Consider the following 17,199-nt stretch of genomic DNA (forward strand, 5'->3'; position numbering starts at 1 on the left):
AAATGTGTTTCTTTTTTCATAGGCAAATTTGCTCAAGTGTCTGAGAGTTAGTTGTTTTTTTAAAATCTTTTTAACTACTTTAATGTTCAAGCTTACTTTGGGGAAGATTTCATACATATACAAAAATAGAGAAAATAATATGATGGGCCCCCGTGAGCCTCATTCATGGCCATCTTGTTTCCTCCATTCTCTGAAGGGCTCCTCCTCTCCCTACACTGAATTATTTTGAGGCAAATCTCAGACATCTTAGTATTTCATCCGTAAATGCTTCACTCTATCACATCTAAAACACAAGGACTCTTTTGGAAACATAACAATGCTACTATTATCCAAATGCACCCAAAAATTTAATGGTTATGTTACAGTATCATGAAACACTTAGTGATACATTTCCTAGGGCATTTCTTACAACTGCATTACCCCTGGGTGATCTCTTACATCCTTAATTTATTCATTTTTAAAGTGGAGAAAATACAGGATCATTGAGAGTAATAAATGAGAGAATATATTAAAGAGGTTAGCATAGAGTCTGACACATTGTAACTGTCCTAAACTAGTAGCAACGGGTGATTTGCGATGTTTTGCACTTTCTCATTCACTAGGCATTTGCACGAATTAGCCCTTATTTTGTGAATTTCCTGTTCATACCTTTTGGCCCTTTTTCTAGGGGGCATTAAGAATGGCAACCTTTATCTTTCATATGCTTGCTCACATTCTTTTCCAGTTTATTCTACACTTTTCTATTTTACTTGTGATTATGTAGTAAAATATGTCCTTCCTTTCCTTTGTTTGGATCCAATATAATATACATCTATATTTTTTCAGTGTTTTGTGGTTTCGTGTTTTTTTAATTTGGTTCATATAAACTTTGAGAATCACTCATCAAATGAGCCCTGTAATCTATACTTTCACTAAAAAAGCAAAAATATAATCACTCTCTGAATTCATGAGCTTATATATTTTTTGGTAGAATCAGGTTTTTCTTAAGGTAGAACTACTCTAAATAGGTACTCAGTGATATAAGGTAATCTTGGGTTTACCATATTCACAGTAATACCAACTAGCCATTTTGTCTAGGGCTTAAAGTGCTTTCCACTTATTGCATTTAATACGTACCATCCTCTTATCAAGGAAGTATTATTCTCATCTGGATTCTAGGGATGGAACACTGGCCTAATGGAACAGAGAGATTAGCTACCTTGAACCCATGTTATCTGCCTCCCAAACCCCTCTAACACCAGACTATGCCTCCTTCCTCACCTGCAAAGTGAGGAAGGTCCTTAGGGTGCCACCTCACAGAGCTGACGATGAAACAAGAAGTATAAAGCATGCAGAAGAATGTCTGAAATGTTGTGAGTGCTCCATAAATGTTACCTTTCATCTTCGTCATCATTACTGTAGTAACAAAAATAATAAGTGCAAACTAATAGAGTATAAATAATATTAATTATTACAATACACTAATAATAACAGCCAATGTTCACTGAGGTATTGCTAGGCACCAAGAAGCATTTTACTTGCTGGTTATCCTACAAGGTAGGTACTTTTATTATCCCCTTTTTACAGAGGAAGAAACTGAGGCACAGGGTTTGTGACTTGCCTGAGAAGCTAAGAAGTCACCAGTTTCGCAAATGCACTCAGTTAGTAGGTGGTGGAGCTGTGACTGGAATCCAGGCAGTCTGATGGCAGGGCGACCTTTATGGAACCACCACCTTAGACCCCTGCCTTGTGGGCATATAATCAGGACCTCCTGGTCCCCATCACAACTTGTGGACAGATGGCTGCAGTCTCGGAAGCCCAGGGATTACGAACACAGTGACAGACTTAGAAAATGGCACGCTCTCAACGTTTTCCACAGCCTAAGAAGAAGAAAGAGACTCTTGGCCTTAAGGTGGAGACTCCAACAGGCTGCGCGCGAGCGCCAGCGAAGATGAGGATGCGTTCTCGGCCCAGGGATGCAGCCCCTGGCCCAGGGGGTTCCGCGCGGAGGGATGGAGAGCAGCGTCTCGGCCACCAGCAGAGGGCGCAGTGGCGCCGTGGGGAGGCCACACGTGTCCTCTGATGTCTCCAAGTTGGGCGGTGAACCTCGGTTTCCCTGGGTCTCAAGAGGGGAAATGCTTTTCTCTTCCACACGGTTCTTCACCCGCGGGGCTACTTTCTTTTCCTCTTGATGTCATCCTGTTACACGGGCAGGAAGTTCTGTTCACTTGGCTGTTGGGAAGACTTCTCCTGCCCTGTGGTCACAAAACAACAAATAAAACGAATTGACCCAGAAGTTAGGCAATCAAAGAGGAGCCAAAATCACTATTTGATAAAGCCTGTTGATTGAAGAAAGCAGACTATCATTCCTGCGTGGTGACCCGCAGGCTGGGAAGCTGGATCTGTGTTTGTCTGATTGCTTTGGAAACACGTAAGTGGGTCATTAAACAATCGAGGGACTGGACTCCACATTTCGAAAAAATTGAGCAAAACTCGACAGAATAGAATGGAACCAATAATAGAACAGAATTTTGTTTTCATTCTTTGTGTGCGTGCATGTGCTTACTGAGTTGCGATGTAAAATATATCTAATTCTGCAGTTCTCAGTTTAAACAATGTGAAAGCTGCTGGTACAGGATGCGAGCCCTTCAGGCAAATCCTGGGAATCCAGGCTCTGCAGCCCTGGTCTGTCTTGCACGTGGCTTGGTCTGGGGGGCTGGCCACGTTTGATAGATGTTTTGAAAAATCATCTAGCCCCTGCCCAAGCCTCGGTCCTTATTAATGTTTTTATTTTCCAGAAAGATGCTAAGGGGAGTGGCGGCAGAGGTGGTGGTGTTTGGGGGGAGGGCGAGTAAATCCCGCTGATACAGCACTAAAAAGGGAGGGAAATGGGGGGAAATGAGGGTCAGAGGGCCTGCGGGAACTACAGCACCATCATCATATAAATCTTCCATCTCCAGGGTTTTCCAGGTAAGTTCAGGGACAACACGAATAAATCAATAAAACAGTAGATGCCAGTGATGCAGATTAAGAAAGAATACATCCACTGAGTAAAGGGGAAAATTTTTTCTTTTGCCCATTATCCTCACATTTTTCTATAACTGTAACCACACTTTGGGTTTTGCCAGTTTTTCAGTTGACACCAGCACCCAGGTATAAATACTTAAATGGTGACCAGCTGGTTACTTAGATGTAATGGAAATAGGTTTTAATTTTCTCAGTGGATAAAAAAGAATTTTGATCACTTTTCACGAGCGCTCAACAAATAAAACTATTATTTATATTTCAAAATTGAGAATGAAATTTTCTTCCTGGTCCGCTGATATTTGCAACAGTGATAGCTTAATATTTCACTGTGGACAGAGAGGGGAAGGGGCACACGCACAGGCTTTCTGCCCACCGAGACCCCAGGCTCTCACCCCATCCAGCTCTCCTCTGTGGCTAAGCCCAGCTGGGTCTCCAGAATCCCACCCCCAGCCCCTCCTGCAGCAGGAAATTGGAAGCAGGCAAAGAGGAGACAGAGCAAAACACAGCATGATCCATCCAGCAAAACACTTTAGTGCCGCCTGTTTCGGCCGGTGTGAGCGCACTCCTAACCCCCTTGGCCCCATTTTGGGCCTGAAATCCGAAAAGATGCACTTTTGCGTCTTCCGAGGGGGATGGGAGATGGGGGCTGGGCAGCCTCCTGATAAAGACAAGAAAACCTCCACCTTGTGGTCCGATCATCTGATGGTGTCTCCCTGTGGATTCCATTCTCTCTTGCTCTCCCTTCTCCTTCGGTAAAATCTTTTTGGTCCTTGCAGATAAGTGTCAGCTCTGCTCCTAAGAATGGTTAGGCCAGAGCATCAAAGGTGAGCAGTGGCCACTGTCATTAATAAGAGAGCCTCTGACAAAGACAGCTTAAAATGCAAACCCTTCCACAGCAGTCAAGAAAGGCAGGAAAAAGAAAACAGCTACTTGTCATGTTAAAGCAGCTTGTGTATACCCTGCGAAAGTAGAAAAGAGCTAATTTTTGTGTTTTGTCAGAGTTTGAGTCAATGGTTGACCCAAACCAACAGATTATCTAGGAAAAAAATAGACACATTACTGAAAAACCTACCTAAATGGATTGGTTCTGTGCAGGCAAACATGAAGATTATGGATTCCACACTTCCCTTTACCACTCACAGGTAGGCATTGTGTTGGCTTTCTTGATTTTGTGGATTTGAGTTAAAAAATAGTAATAACAATAAAAGAGCCTTTGGGGAGAGGTGACTCAGGACAAGACCCAGGGCTACAAGGTCTGCTTCCCCCTTCCTCTCGGAGGAGGACGAGGGTTCAGTTTCACTACGACAACGTCAGCGTCCCTTAGAAGCTGCCTGGGTTTGGCAGGAGAGGAGGGATGGATGCACACAGAGTTTCCATCCTTGAAGGGCCCCAGAAGAATTCCTTTTGAGATCTGTGGCTTCCAGCAGTTCAGGCCCAATGTCCTGCAGCTCTGAGAGCCCGGGTCACCACCCGACGCAGCCCGTCACTTATTCCAGATGTTGTGGCTTTGTCATCTATAGAATAGTCTCTAAAAAGGAAACCAGGGAGGAATTATCCACTTTCTTAACTTTCCAGACACAGCCCTGGATAAATCAACCACACAAATGAGTGTTGAAGGAAAGTTTATAAATATGAAGCAGGATGGAGAGCTGAGGAAAGGTCAGCGGCCTGGGACACAGCAGGAAACCTTGTGAGTCACTGGGGGCGGATAGGGGGTGGCAGGAGGCACGAAGGGTCAGGGGCTCCGCTGCCCGCTCCCCACGTTAGTCAGACAGTGCCTCGTGGAACCACAGAGCGTGCCAAGCACTTACACGTGTGTATCTGCATCTCAGTCTTTTGGGAAAAGACCAGGCCTGCCTGGACCCTTTAACTGATGTGACTCAGCCTTTACCCTGCCCTTTCTCATGGGCAGACTTACGGTGTTTGAGGTGAGAGACCAAAGGAAGTGGGTTTTGTGGCCAGCTCAGTCATTACAGGAAGGTGAACCAAAAGGTAATGAGGGGCGCAGCACCTGTATTTCACCTTCCCTCTGACCTATTCACCTCTCACTGTAACCGAGCGGGACCCCATGGGGCCATCCCGGGGGGGGGGGGGGGGGGGACAGACCTCCCCCGCCCCGCCCCCATATCCTCTGCTGTAGCTCCTCTCTGAAGTACCCAGATAACAGTATCTGATGCACATTTCCTGAGTTGTTGTTACGGATGTAAAAAACTCCCCCTCTCCAACAAATGGAAGATGTTAATTGATGACCATGAGCACATAGCCCCAGGCCTCCTGGAGCCTAAGGACTGATAATGTTTTGTTTTGAAATATTTATTTATTTATTTACTTGGCCGTTCAGGGTCTTAGTTGCGGCATGCGGGCATGTGGGATCTAGTTCCCTGACCAGGGATCGAACCTGGCCCCCCTGCATTGGGAGCACAGAGTCTTAACCATTGGACCACCAGGGAAGTCCCAAGACTGATAATGTGAACCCCTGTGACACCACCCTGCTACCTTACCATCAGCCAATCAGAGAACTGTGCACAAGCTGATCACAGACCCTGCAACACCCCTCCCTCACCCGGCTTTTAAAAGGGCTTCGGGAGACTCAAGAGGGAGGAGATATAGGTATACGTATAGCTGATTCATTTTGTTGCACAGCAGAAACTAACACAACATTGTAAAGCAATTATACTCCAATAAAAAAATTTTTTTTAATAAAAATAAAAGCACTTTTCTGAAACCCTTCGGGGAGTTTGGGCTTTTTAGGGCATGAGCCACCGGTCTTCTTGCATGGCCCTTCAATAAACCTTTCTCTGCTCCAAACTCTGACGTTTCAGTTTGTTTGGCGTCAGGCGCACGAACTTGCGTTAACATCGCCCCTACCTCCAGGCCAGTCTCTGTCCTCTCTGGTTTACCCAGGGGACATGGGGCCCACCCCCAAGGACAGGTGACAAAGCTCCTTTTACCTCACTAAGCCCAGCGGCTGAAACATGAGTGAATGAATTAGTGGTGGCCTTCAGCTCTCCTATAACCTGCCTTTTTGTCCATTTCCATTGGCACTTAAACCTTCTTTCTTATGCACATTTGGGCCTGAGCCCGTGTCAGCCGACAAATGAACATTCTCAGCCCTTATGGGCCAACCTACACTTCAGTGGCAAAGCCAGGCTAACTCCTTTATTTGTCTTTTTTACCTTATTGCATCCCTACGATTTCATTAAAAGCAAATGGAGTTAAAAATGAAACTGAAACTACTAGTAATAAAACTGAGAATGATTTGGGATTCACTGGGTATTCACATGGCAAATATTCCCCAGGAGGTTTCCACTTCGTTATCTTTAGCAGCTTAGTGATCTGTTCAGTTGCTGAGATAAAATATTAAAGAATGTCTCCAAACTAGTGGAAATGCACATTTTAAGGACTGTATTGTGGATGTCACTAGTTCCAACGCCACTTCCCTCAAATCTCCATTGGGAATCAACCCACTCTCTGACATGGGTAATTAACGGTGTCTCCGTCTTAGATCAAGGGCTTTCTATACAAATCCTTTTCTCCCACCATCACCCCAAACAAAGGGTGCCTCTGAGCCCCTGCTGTAGAAATTCCGGAAGGCTCTAAGGGAAGCACAGTCTTCAGGGAAAATTGGCAAGTCTCATTTCGGGAGTGCTGGGATGAAACAGACAGGAGAAGTGAGCAAACTCCAGGACCTGACAGGTTGTTTGGAATCAGAGCCACTGAGTGTCCGAGGAAGAAAGGATCCTGGTCTGAGAGGCGGTAGAGGTTGGAGGAGGGGTCCACGGCGCGGTCCCCCGGAGCCCAGGGTAGGGATGGCTCTGTCGATGGGGTCTCCCCATTTCAGGTACTTCCTTCAAAGACTCTCCTGGCCTGGGATCCTGCGTGGTAGAGTGAGTGCAGGTGAAGGTTATTCCTGGCTCCCACCTCCCAGGTCCAGGCTTCAAAACTCCTGAGCCCCCATAATCACCAACAAGCAGCAGGTGAGGAGAGTTATCCAGACCACATCGGAGTGGAGCTGCATGCGTACCCAGGGGAGCAGGAAGGCCAAGGTCCCTGCGGAAGTGGGAGGGAACACCGGCTAGCACACAAGGCAGGATGGTTTGGAAAGTCACTCCAGCCGAACGCGCACAGCAGGGGGGCACAGTCATGGACCCCGCAGAGCCCAATATGGAGAACCCCGTCTCCAGGGGCATTTGGTGTGTGTGACTTTAAGAAGCTAGTAGAAATTTTTATGAGCTGCCTACTGCAAAACGTTCAACGTCGATTTTTTTTCCCCTTCAGTTAAACCTTTTCCCTAAATATTATGGCTTGAGTTATTTCAAGCATTCAACCTGTCCATAAATAACAACTGCTTTTCATACGGTGCCTCACATATGTCATCTCTTCCCCTCACATCATCACGAAATGAGGACACAAGCTCAGGGAGGTTGACAAGCTTCTCAAAGACCCCTCCAGGTAGTTAGTGGAGGAGTTTCAGACTCGAATCCCTCTTGCTCTTAACCACTAGGCACAGCCCCAGATCCTCAGATTCCTAGGAGGCAATGAGGCAAGAGGTGAAATTAACTCCAATGCTTCCCCCCCGGAGGAGTGTCTCAGATAAAGTTGTCCCAGGAAGAAAGGAGATTAATTGAGACGGAGCCTTATTCATCAATGTCATCTTAAGATCTCCAGCCATGCGGAAGGATCCATTCAAGAAATGTAAAACTCACTGAAGGAGTTCTCCATCTTGAATGTTACATCTCACGTGCACCTAAATGCTATAGTTTTCTTCACTGCCAGGCAAAAACAAGGCAAAACAAAACAAAAGTGTGCTCGCTCCCGAGAAAGCCCAGAGTAAATCGAGGGAAATCACTCAGAAGCCTTCATTGTATACTTCCAGAGGTCAGTGTCCAGGTTTCTAGAAGTTAGTTCCAACCAGCAATTGGTCTCACAGGACTGAGAGAGTCAGAAAAAGTTGCTGTAGGGTAAGAAGCACAGCGCAGGTAGCAGACCACAGTGCCTGCCCGACAAATGACTGTGTCTCTGGTTTCTCAGCCTCACTTTTCTGGACCTCGGCTTCCTCCATGGTGAAATAGGCGCTGTCATATGGGCTCCACATAAGACCAATCGAAGGACAAAGTGTCAGCCGTCCTACAGGTGAGGAGACTTCTCCAGCATTGCAGACAACGAGGGACAAACCAGAGAGGAGAAGACTGACGGAAGGTGAGGGGAACACGATGAGGGGCACATGTGGCGGTCATCATTGTGCTCTTGGGCGCACCACGAGAAACAGCTTATTTCACCTAAACTGGAAAATCCTCCACGAAGAGCTATGATTCCCAGGTTGGCGAGATAAACCAAGATGCAAAAAATTTACAAACATCTGATTAGAAGGGCCCTAATGAGCTTATGACTTCGGGTGGTCGTCCCTCTCCCTGTAATAAAACAGAGAATCTGCCCTCCCCTCACTGTGCCCTTCAAGTAGGGAAGGAAAAAAAGGAGGGAGGGACTAGGTGAGAGTAGTGAACACAAAGCAAATATTATGGAACTCTGAGGGCAGAATGCTAAGGAAAATAAGCCAGTCACAAAAGGACAAATACCCTATGATTCCACTTCCGTGAGGTACCTAGAACAGTCCAAATCATAGACACAGGAAGTTGCCAGGAGCCGAGAACAGGGGTCCTGCGGGGAAAGGGGGAATGGGGAGTTAATGCTTAATGGGGACACAGTTGCAATCGTGGAAGATGAAAAAGTTCTGGAGCCAGATCATGCTGATGGTTGTAAAACAGTGTGAATGTACCTAATGCCACTCTACTGCACGCCTAAAAATGGTTAAGGTGGTAAAGTTTGCACGTTATATATATTTCCCATAACTTAAAAAATTTTAAAGAGCAAATAGTAAATAAAATAAAGAGTGGGTTGATGTTCATTCCGGACCTGAGTATGACGATAACAAATGTGTAAAGCTGGGTCATCTCGGAATATAAATCCTGAGAGACGAGCGTGGGCTCCTTGTCACCTAAGATTCCGTCAGGCACTCAGTGCCATCCACGGCCTGTGAAGAAGGGCACAGACCCACCTGACCCTGCTCCCCCAACACGTGGGGCCTCTGCTGTCCCCGCTAACCCCTGCTGCTCCCCCCCACCCCGGCCCTGACACATCTCCTGTGTGGTCCATAGACTGACCCCCTCCGGTCTCTATGACTCTTCATTAGGGCCATGCCCTCATCTGCTCGGCTGCTATAACAAAATACCATAGACTGGGTGACCTATAAACAACAGAAATTTATTTCTCAGCCTTCTAGAGGCTGGGAGTCTGAGACCAGGCTCTGGAAGAGGTGAGGTCCCTCTTCCAGACTGCAGACTTCTCATTACACCTTCATGTGGTGGAAGAGGCAAGGAAGCATCTGGGATCTCTTTTACAAGAACGCCAAGAAACGAATACCGTATGCTAACACATATACATGGAATCTAAAAAAAAAAAAAAAAAAAAAAAAAAAAGGTTCTGAAGAACCTAGGGGCAGGAGAGGAATAAAGACACAGAAGTAGAAGATGGACACAGAAGTAGAAGATGGACTTGAGGACACGGGGAGGGGGAAGGGTAAGCTGGGACGAAGTGAGAGAGTGGCATGGACATATATACACTACCAAATGTAAAACAGATAGCTAGTGGGAAGCAGCCGCATAGCACAGGGAGATCAGCTCTGTGCTTTGTGACCACCTAGAGGGGTGGGATAGGGAGGGTGGGAGAGAGGGAGACGCAAGAGGGAGGAGATATGGGGATATATGTATATGTATAGCTGATTCACTTTGTGATACAGCAGAAACTAACACACCATTGTAAAGCAATTATACTCCAATAAAGATGTTAAAAAAAAAAACACCAATCCCATCCATGAGGGCTCCTCCCTCAAGGCCTAATCACCTCCCAAGGCCCCACCTCCTAAAGCATGACATTGGGTGTCAGGATTCCAACATATGAATTCTGGGGACGGGAACATTCTCACCATAGCACCACCTTTGAATGCTGCTGTTGTCAACTACAGAATAAGAGAGTTGGACTATATCTAAGCTCCAACAGTTTCGGTCTTTGAAAGTAATGATAAGAGTTTACAGATAAATTTTAGTGTCAGAAATCTTTGTGACTTGTTAAATCATAAACTGTGATGACCTGTGATGAGAGTGATGCCAGCTATCTGAAAGATGGCTTTGTTTACTTGGAGTAGAAGTACATCCTCTTGGTGTGGTAACTGCATCTATCATACGTGGCTCAGAATTCCGGCTGACGGAGGCCAGCTGGAAAAAAAATAAGTGAGTTCTTACTTATTTTGGTTTGACAGGTAAAGTCTTTCAAAGCATGGGGCCCACCAGCAGGGTGATTAATGGGCAATCTCGGTGGCACCAGAGTTGGTCCCCACAGGTCTAGGTGACCTCCAAGTTGCTTCCAGTGTCAAGGCGCTCAGACTGCGGGGTCACAGGTATTTATTTGCATTTGAGGAGTGAGAGGGGCTCAGAGACACAGCAAATATTCCCTGAAGACAAGGGCCTTGCACACTGGTCAGGCATGAAGAGTGAGGGCCATTACCTTTGCCAGCCCTACCCAAGCCCACACTGCCCTCCTGCATCATGGCTACCCAGCCCCACTGGGGCCACACCACATGCCAAACCACCTGACATCTGAACTGCCACTCTACAACCCTCCATGTCCCATCCCCAGGGAATCAAACGCTAATGCTCCACGTTCATCACTGTTCATGAGCCAGTCAGTTAATGAGGGCTTCGGGAGAGGTAATGTCTTTCCCTAACGAAGTAGCTCTGAGCAAAATGAGCAAATAAACACAGTCCTTTCCACAAGTACACAACCGTAAGCTTCAAGCGAATGGCCCAAAGGCAGTGCATCCTTATTTAAATGTGAGCCACCACATGACAACCAACATCTCCATCACGGGGTGATGAACCCCACGTTGGCCTCCCACTTGCTGTCCATGAGGTCGAAGGGTGTGTGCTTTAGCAGCTGGACAGGGGGAGAAGGTGGCCACCTTTTGGGTGGCATGTGATACCTCACTTTTTTCCAGAACTTGGTCTTTGCACACTGTGACTGCTCTGTGAAGTCCCCACTCCACTGGACGGCCCCATGCTTCTGTCTGATGTACTGAATGGACTCTGGCAAGGTTGTATAGTCCTTGACCTTCTCCAGTTCAATCAGAATGACCTTTATCCCGTCCTGGATGAGAACATTGTAGACTGCGATTTGTTCTTCTGACATGTTCCTTAATAGGTCAAGGCTTAGCGCTTCGGGAACTATGAAGATGATCAGTCTTCTGCACAGCTTAATATTTTCATCGATGACATTGACCACAGCTGGAAATAAAGAAAGAAGATGCAGAACATCTCACGATTAAAAGAGCCACAGACCATGCACTACTCAGAACAAGGATCTTATCATGTCTAACTTTGTATCTCCAAACTTAGCTGAAGGTCTGGTATATAGTAGAGGATAAATACTTTTTTAAAAATAACAGACTTTTAAAGGATAGGACACAGATAGTTAGCTCAAATGTTGTACTACTAATCTTTATTTGTGTTTTCCTCTTGTGTTTCATAGCTATTTAAATGACCAGGACTTATAAGACTAACTTGAAACCAAATAACATATCCTAATGATTTCTTGGGAAGGGGAGGGGAAAGTTCTTGAAATATCCAACGATGGATAAAACTTGGTCTTTTTTCAAAACAAAGGCCAAGTTTTATATCCTCCTTATTCTTAGGATATAAGAATAGACTGTAACCTCCCCAAGAGCACTTCCTTCTTCTCTTTGGTTTATTTTAATATTTCTAGTGCCTACAACATTACCTGGCACATAGCATGTGCTCAATAAATATTTGTTGAAGAAGTGAATGAATGAATGAATATTGATATGCTTATGAAATGAGAGCTCTTCTGCAGGTTTATAACAAGCACTGGATCACATTTTCATTTCCTCACGGAGGATGATTTCATAACTTGAAACGATGTGATAAGCTATGGATAGGAGCAGCCTACAAATCCAAAGTTCTTAGAAACCTTTTAAAATGACCCAGAACAGGCCACTAGGTAGTAATCTTGGTTTCCTGGTGATATTTCAAATATCAGCTGTTTACTGTATCGCCTTCTAAGAAAGAGAAGGTATAGGATAAGACGGATGTTTTCATCTATTGAGTATCTAATATGTGCTAAGCTCCATACTGGTCCCTACTCAGGTTTTACCTTTACCTTTATCTTTTCTCTCAACTGAGTCAGGGAAGCCATTCTCAACCCCATTTGACAGACGAGACAACTGAGGTTCAGTGATGTTAACTGCATTTCCCAAAGCTACTCTCCTATTAAAAGGGGGAAATAAATAACTTCTGTTTTATTTAGGTAGGGCAGGGTTGGAGAGAGTTGAAGTTTATAAAACCAGCCTGAAACATGAGCTCTTTTACAAATTCAAATTGACAGAAAATACTCAGTGGTTAGACTCAAGGATGTGACAGCAAATGACCAGTTGTCCCTTTTTAGTCTCTTGGCCAAGGCTCTGTATGTCATCATCCAGCGGTTCATACAAATGGGTCAACCAGATCCTTACCCAAAGTGAAAGTCACATGATTTCAACCAGGAATCCCAGTTATCCTGTTGTAGGGATGAGCCTAATGAGAGAAGAGAGCCTGGTCCTACCTCCTCAGCTCAGGGGCTGTGGGCAGGGGAGTGAAAGGCTCCCTGTGGTTCTGTGGGGAAAGGCAAGCATAGCTCCTTCTGTTTGTAAAGTCAAAGAAGAGAGAGGTTCCTTTCCATTTTTTTTTTTTTTTTTTTTTTTTTTGGCTGCATTGCAGCTTGTGGGATCTTAGTTCCCTGACCAGGGATCGAACCTGTGCCCCCTGCAGTGGAAGCGCGGAGTCCTAACCACTGGACCATCAGGGAATTTCGGTTCCTTTCCATTTTATTCATTTCTTATTTTTATACCTCATTTAAAACATACCTTGTCCAGGAAAGTCATCCCTGCCAAATATAAATAACTTGTATCCACACTGCCTCTCCAGCACCTTGGGGAGAATCTTCAACACCAGAGTGTCCACATCATGGCTCTGGCTTTCTCTTTGAGGCTTGGGGCACAAGACGTATGCATCATACAGCTTCCCATCTGAAAAGGAAATGGGACAAGCTCGTGAAATTATGCCTACCAAATTATCTTATGTGAACAAAGTGAAAATCTGAGTTGCTATCATGATGTCTTTTTTCTTGGGTTCAATGACTTCAGGGTGCCCAGCTGGCTGACTCATTGCCAAGCACTGCATCTCATTCTTTCAACACTTTAAATTTTCACTCCAATCTCTTCTTTCATGCATGGTTTTTTGAGGATAAGTTGAATGTAATTCATCTTTGTTTCTCTAGAGGTAAGGTGTCTTTTTCCCCTGGCTTCTTTCAGAATTTTTTCCCTATCTTTTATTCTGTAGTTTGAAAATGATATGCCTAGGTGTAGTTTTGTTTGTTTGTCTTTGGTATTTATCTTAATTGGAGTGCTCTGAGCTTCCTGGATCTGTGGTTTGGCATCTGACATTAATTTGGAGAAATTCTCAGTAATTAGTGTTTGAAATACATGTATGTTACACTCTTTGTAGTTGTCTCACAGTCATTGGATATTTTGTTTTGTTTCGTTTTGTTTTTTCCTGGTCTTTGTTCTCTTTGCTTTTCAGTTTTGGAGGTTTCCACTGAGGTATCCTCAAGCCCAGAGATTCTTTTCTTAGCAGTGTCTGGTCTAGTAATAAGCCCATCAGAAGCATTCTTCATTTTTGTTTGTTTTCTGCTAGCATTTCTTTTTGGTTATTTCTTAGTATTCCCACCTGTTTACATTGCCCATCTGTTCTTGCATGCTGTCTACTTTATCCTTTAGAGTCCTAAGCATAGTAATCATAGTTGTTTTAAATTCACAGTCTTATAATTCCAACATCCCCACCATATCTAGTTCTAATGTTTGCTCTGTCTCTTCAAATTGTGGGGGGTTTTTTGTCCTCTAATAGGCCTTATAGTTTTTCTTGATAGCTGGATGTGATCTACCAGGTAAAAAGAATTGCTGTAAACAGGTCGTTAGCAATATGTGGTGAGGAGTGGGAAGAGGGGAAGTATTCTCTAGTCCTATGATTAGATCTCAGTCTTTTAGTGAGCCTATGCCTCTGGACTATGAAATTCACAAACGTTTCTCAGTGTTTTCTCCCCCCTTAGGTTGGGCAGGATGGCTAGAGAGGGCTGGAGTTTGTTATATCCCCTTGCCCAGGCCAGTCAGGCCCTGATAAAACCCCAGCAGGTTAGGCTCTCATTAACTGGTGTATCCTGAGGGCAGTCCTTGTTAAGAACAGAATGTTCTGGTGTCTTTCAAAATGGTTCTTTTTCCCTTCTCCCTGCTGGAAGCACATAAAGGAATTTTTCTCTGATATTTACCAGCAGAGCTTGGTCAGGCTCCTGGAAGTAAAACTCATGAAAGTGTGAAGGCCCCTTTATGATTGGGTCCCTGAAGAGGGTTCCCAGACCCAATTGCAATATGTGTGTGTGGAGGTTTCCCCACACCAACAAGCAATTCTTGGATGCCAGCAGGGTGTCTAAGAATTCAACTCCATTCCGACAATTTCTACCCAGAGATAGAATCAGATTGCACAGGGAAAGGGCTCAGTCCCACAAGGTCACATTCCACTTCAGACGCCCAGTTGTTACCTGTGCTTCTGACCAAGGCGCTACAAACTGGAAGTTCCAACGACTCACCCCCCCCCCCCCCCCACCACCACCCCAATGTAAGCAGCTCCTTGCAGGAAGCAGCTCTTTGCAGGAGGCCCTTTTTTGTCCTGTCACTCTAGCAAAGCTATATTTTAGCTTAACTTTTACACCAGGTGCCTCCATGCTTAACTAACCTCTGGCCAAAGCACACCTTTCAAATCTTTTGATCACACAATGCCTCACCTAACCTGTTGATTCTTTTCTTAGTAGAAATGAAGAATAAATAATTAACAGATGACTACATCTTTTCCCCAGCTTCCCCTTCAGTAATCTCACAAGCAGACTGTGTGAACAAGATAGCATCTAAAGAAAGATCATGTGGCATCAACAAGCCTGCATGCAGTGGGAGATGGTGAAGAATCTGACCCCCTTTCTCAGTGATTAGCTGAGATTATTTCCCCTTTTCCCTTTAACACTTTCATGGCCACGCAGAATCTTTGGAGTTGGTTCTGGGACAGCGGTCCACCTTCTCCCCTGGTTGCCGGCCTCCTGAATAAAGCAACATTTCCTTTTCCAACCAACCCTTGTCTCTCGAGTATTGGCTTTCGAGTGATGAACAGCCGAACCTGAGTTTGGTAACACTAATTCAGGATACCAGTAGCAAGTCCAGGGTGTTACCTGTACTCCGGACCAACTGGCTGTAAACCAGATTCCCACGACCCCTTCCTTGGGTTCGATTAATTTGCTAGAACAGACTCAGAGAAACATGTTACTTACTAGACCACTGACTTATTATATAAGGATTTTAAAGGATATGAATCCACAGCCAGATGAGGAGATGTGCAGGGCAAAGGGTGGAGAAGTGGTACAGGGCAACCATACCCTCTCTGGGGGGCACCACTCTCCCCGAACTCTACCTGCTCACCGGCCCAGAAGCTCTCCAAACCCTGTCCTTCCAGGTTTTATGGAGGCTTCATTACATAGGCTTGATTGATTAAACTAGGAGAAGGAAGCTTCACAAAGCTCATCCCTGATTCATCCTGTGCAACTGTGTCAGATGGTATTTTCCAAAAATAGCCCCAGCAGTATTTCCAGTCTCACAAGTTCTTTCTGCACTTTGCCACACCCCACAAAGAGGCAGAATCTATTTCGCCTTCCTTAGAATTGGGTAAGACTCTGCAGCTGCCTTGACAAATGAACAAGGTAGAATTGATCCTAGAAATTCAGGGTCTGAGTCATTTAAAAAAAAAAAAAAGGGCTTTTACCTAGCTCTGCCGTTCTTGAAACACTAGCCCTTGGAAACCATCGCATGCTGTGAGGAAGCCCAGTGTCGTAGCCCCCATAGAGAGGTTATTTGGAGAGGAGCCCAGGCCACCAGTCAACAGCCCAAATCAGCTGCTCATCCTCTAGCTGAAGCCCCAGGCATCATGGGGCTGAGACAGGCCACCCCCGCTTTGCCCGTCCACACTCCTGACCCACAGAATCCAGAAGCAAAATAAGTGGTGGTTTTATGCCGTAAAGTTTTGAGGTAATTTGACTCCCAGCCACAGTAACTGGGCCAGAATTGGGGAAATAACAATGAATAGCAACAAATAACCATGAGGTGGACCACCCCCGGCAACTGTCTACATCCTCAAGAAAATTACAGAGACACAGACCTACTAGTGAGTTTCCTAAGGAAAGTGGGCCCTGCTCTCTCTGTGTAATGGTGGGGAAACAGTGCATCCAGGTTCTGGTGAAGTTCCTTTCATTTTCTAAGGAGATTCATCCCTACTTTTGATGTTAAAGCATCTGCGTACACCCTCATTGGCTGTTGGCAAAAATACAGTCATTTATTTGCACAACTTAATGTTTATGAAAGCTGCCTAAAGATTATTTGATTCCCTACTTCTCTCAATACGATGTTGCTAAATTTTAAACCTGATCAAACTGGTCCCGTGGAAAAATCAGATGGAATCAATTTGACCTTCAGGTAAGTGCGCTAACTGAATTGCATGAGTTTTTGGCGTTTTTGCCCTAGCATGAAGACACTGGGAGAAAAGGCACATTAAACATGCTTTTACATTTACCATGGGAATTTTCTTGCAAGCAAAGTTCATTACATCACATGCTTTAAAGACAAGATCTCCCTACAAAACAATTTTCCTGGGGGATTGGCCCAGAAAAAGCCATGTGCCCTCATGAGTGAATGAAAAGTTTGTGTAAACAGTGCCATGAACCTTGTTATGGCTTTGCCTTCACTTTTAAAGCGAGAGCATCTTTAAAAACCATCCAAGGTGGGTCATTAACTGTCCCCTGCCCTGCTTATGTTATCATTCTACCCTTTGTTCACTGTACTTGTTTTGTTTTTGTTTTTAATTTATTTTACTTTTGGCTGTGTTGGGTCTTTGTTGCTGCGTGCGGGCTTTCTCTAGTTGCGGTGAGCGGGGGCTACTCTTCGCTGCGGTGCGTGGGCTTCTCATCGCGGTGGCTTCTCTTGTTGCGGAGCATGGGCTC

At 45.1% G+C, this 17,199-nt stretch overlaps 1 protein-coding gene across 2 annotated transcripts in view; it reads right to left on the reverse strand.

Moving 5' to 3' along the window:
* Positions 1-335: 335 nt before the first annotated feature.
* Positions 336-17,199, reverse strand: part of IL1RL2 (interleukin 1 receptor like 2) — a 59,978-nt gene continuing 43,114 nt past the window's right edge. For both annotated transcript variants that reach the window (XM_082357390.1, XM_082357389.1), the window contains 2 exons: positions 12,977-13,138; positions 336-11,342 (listed from right to left, as the gene is read on the reverse strand). In XM_082357390.1, coding sequence (XP_082213516.1) covers positions 10,924-11,342; positions 12,977-13,138 — 581 coding nt within the window. In that variant the 3' untranslated portion in view covers positions 336-10,923. The remainder of the gene's footprint in view (positions 11,343-12,976; positions 13,139-17,199) is intronic.

This window comes from Balaenoptera borealis (assembly GCF_965194805.1).
Source record: "Balaenoptera borealis genome assembly, chromosome: 15".
Lineage (NCBI taxonomy): Eukaryota > Metazoa > Chordata > Mammalia > Artiodactyla > Balaenopteridae > Balaenoptera > Balaenoptera borealis.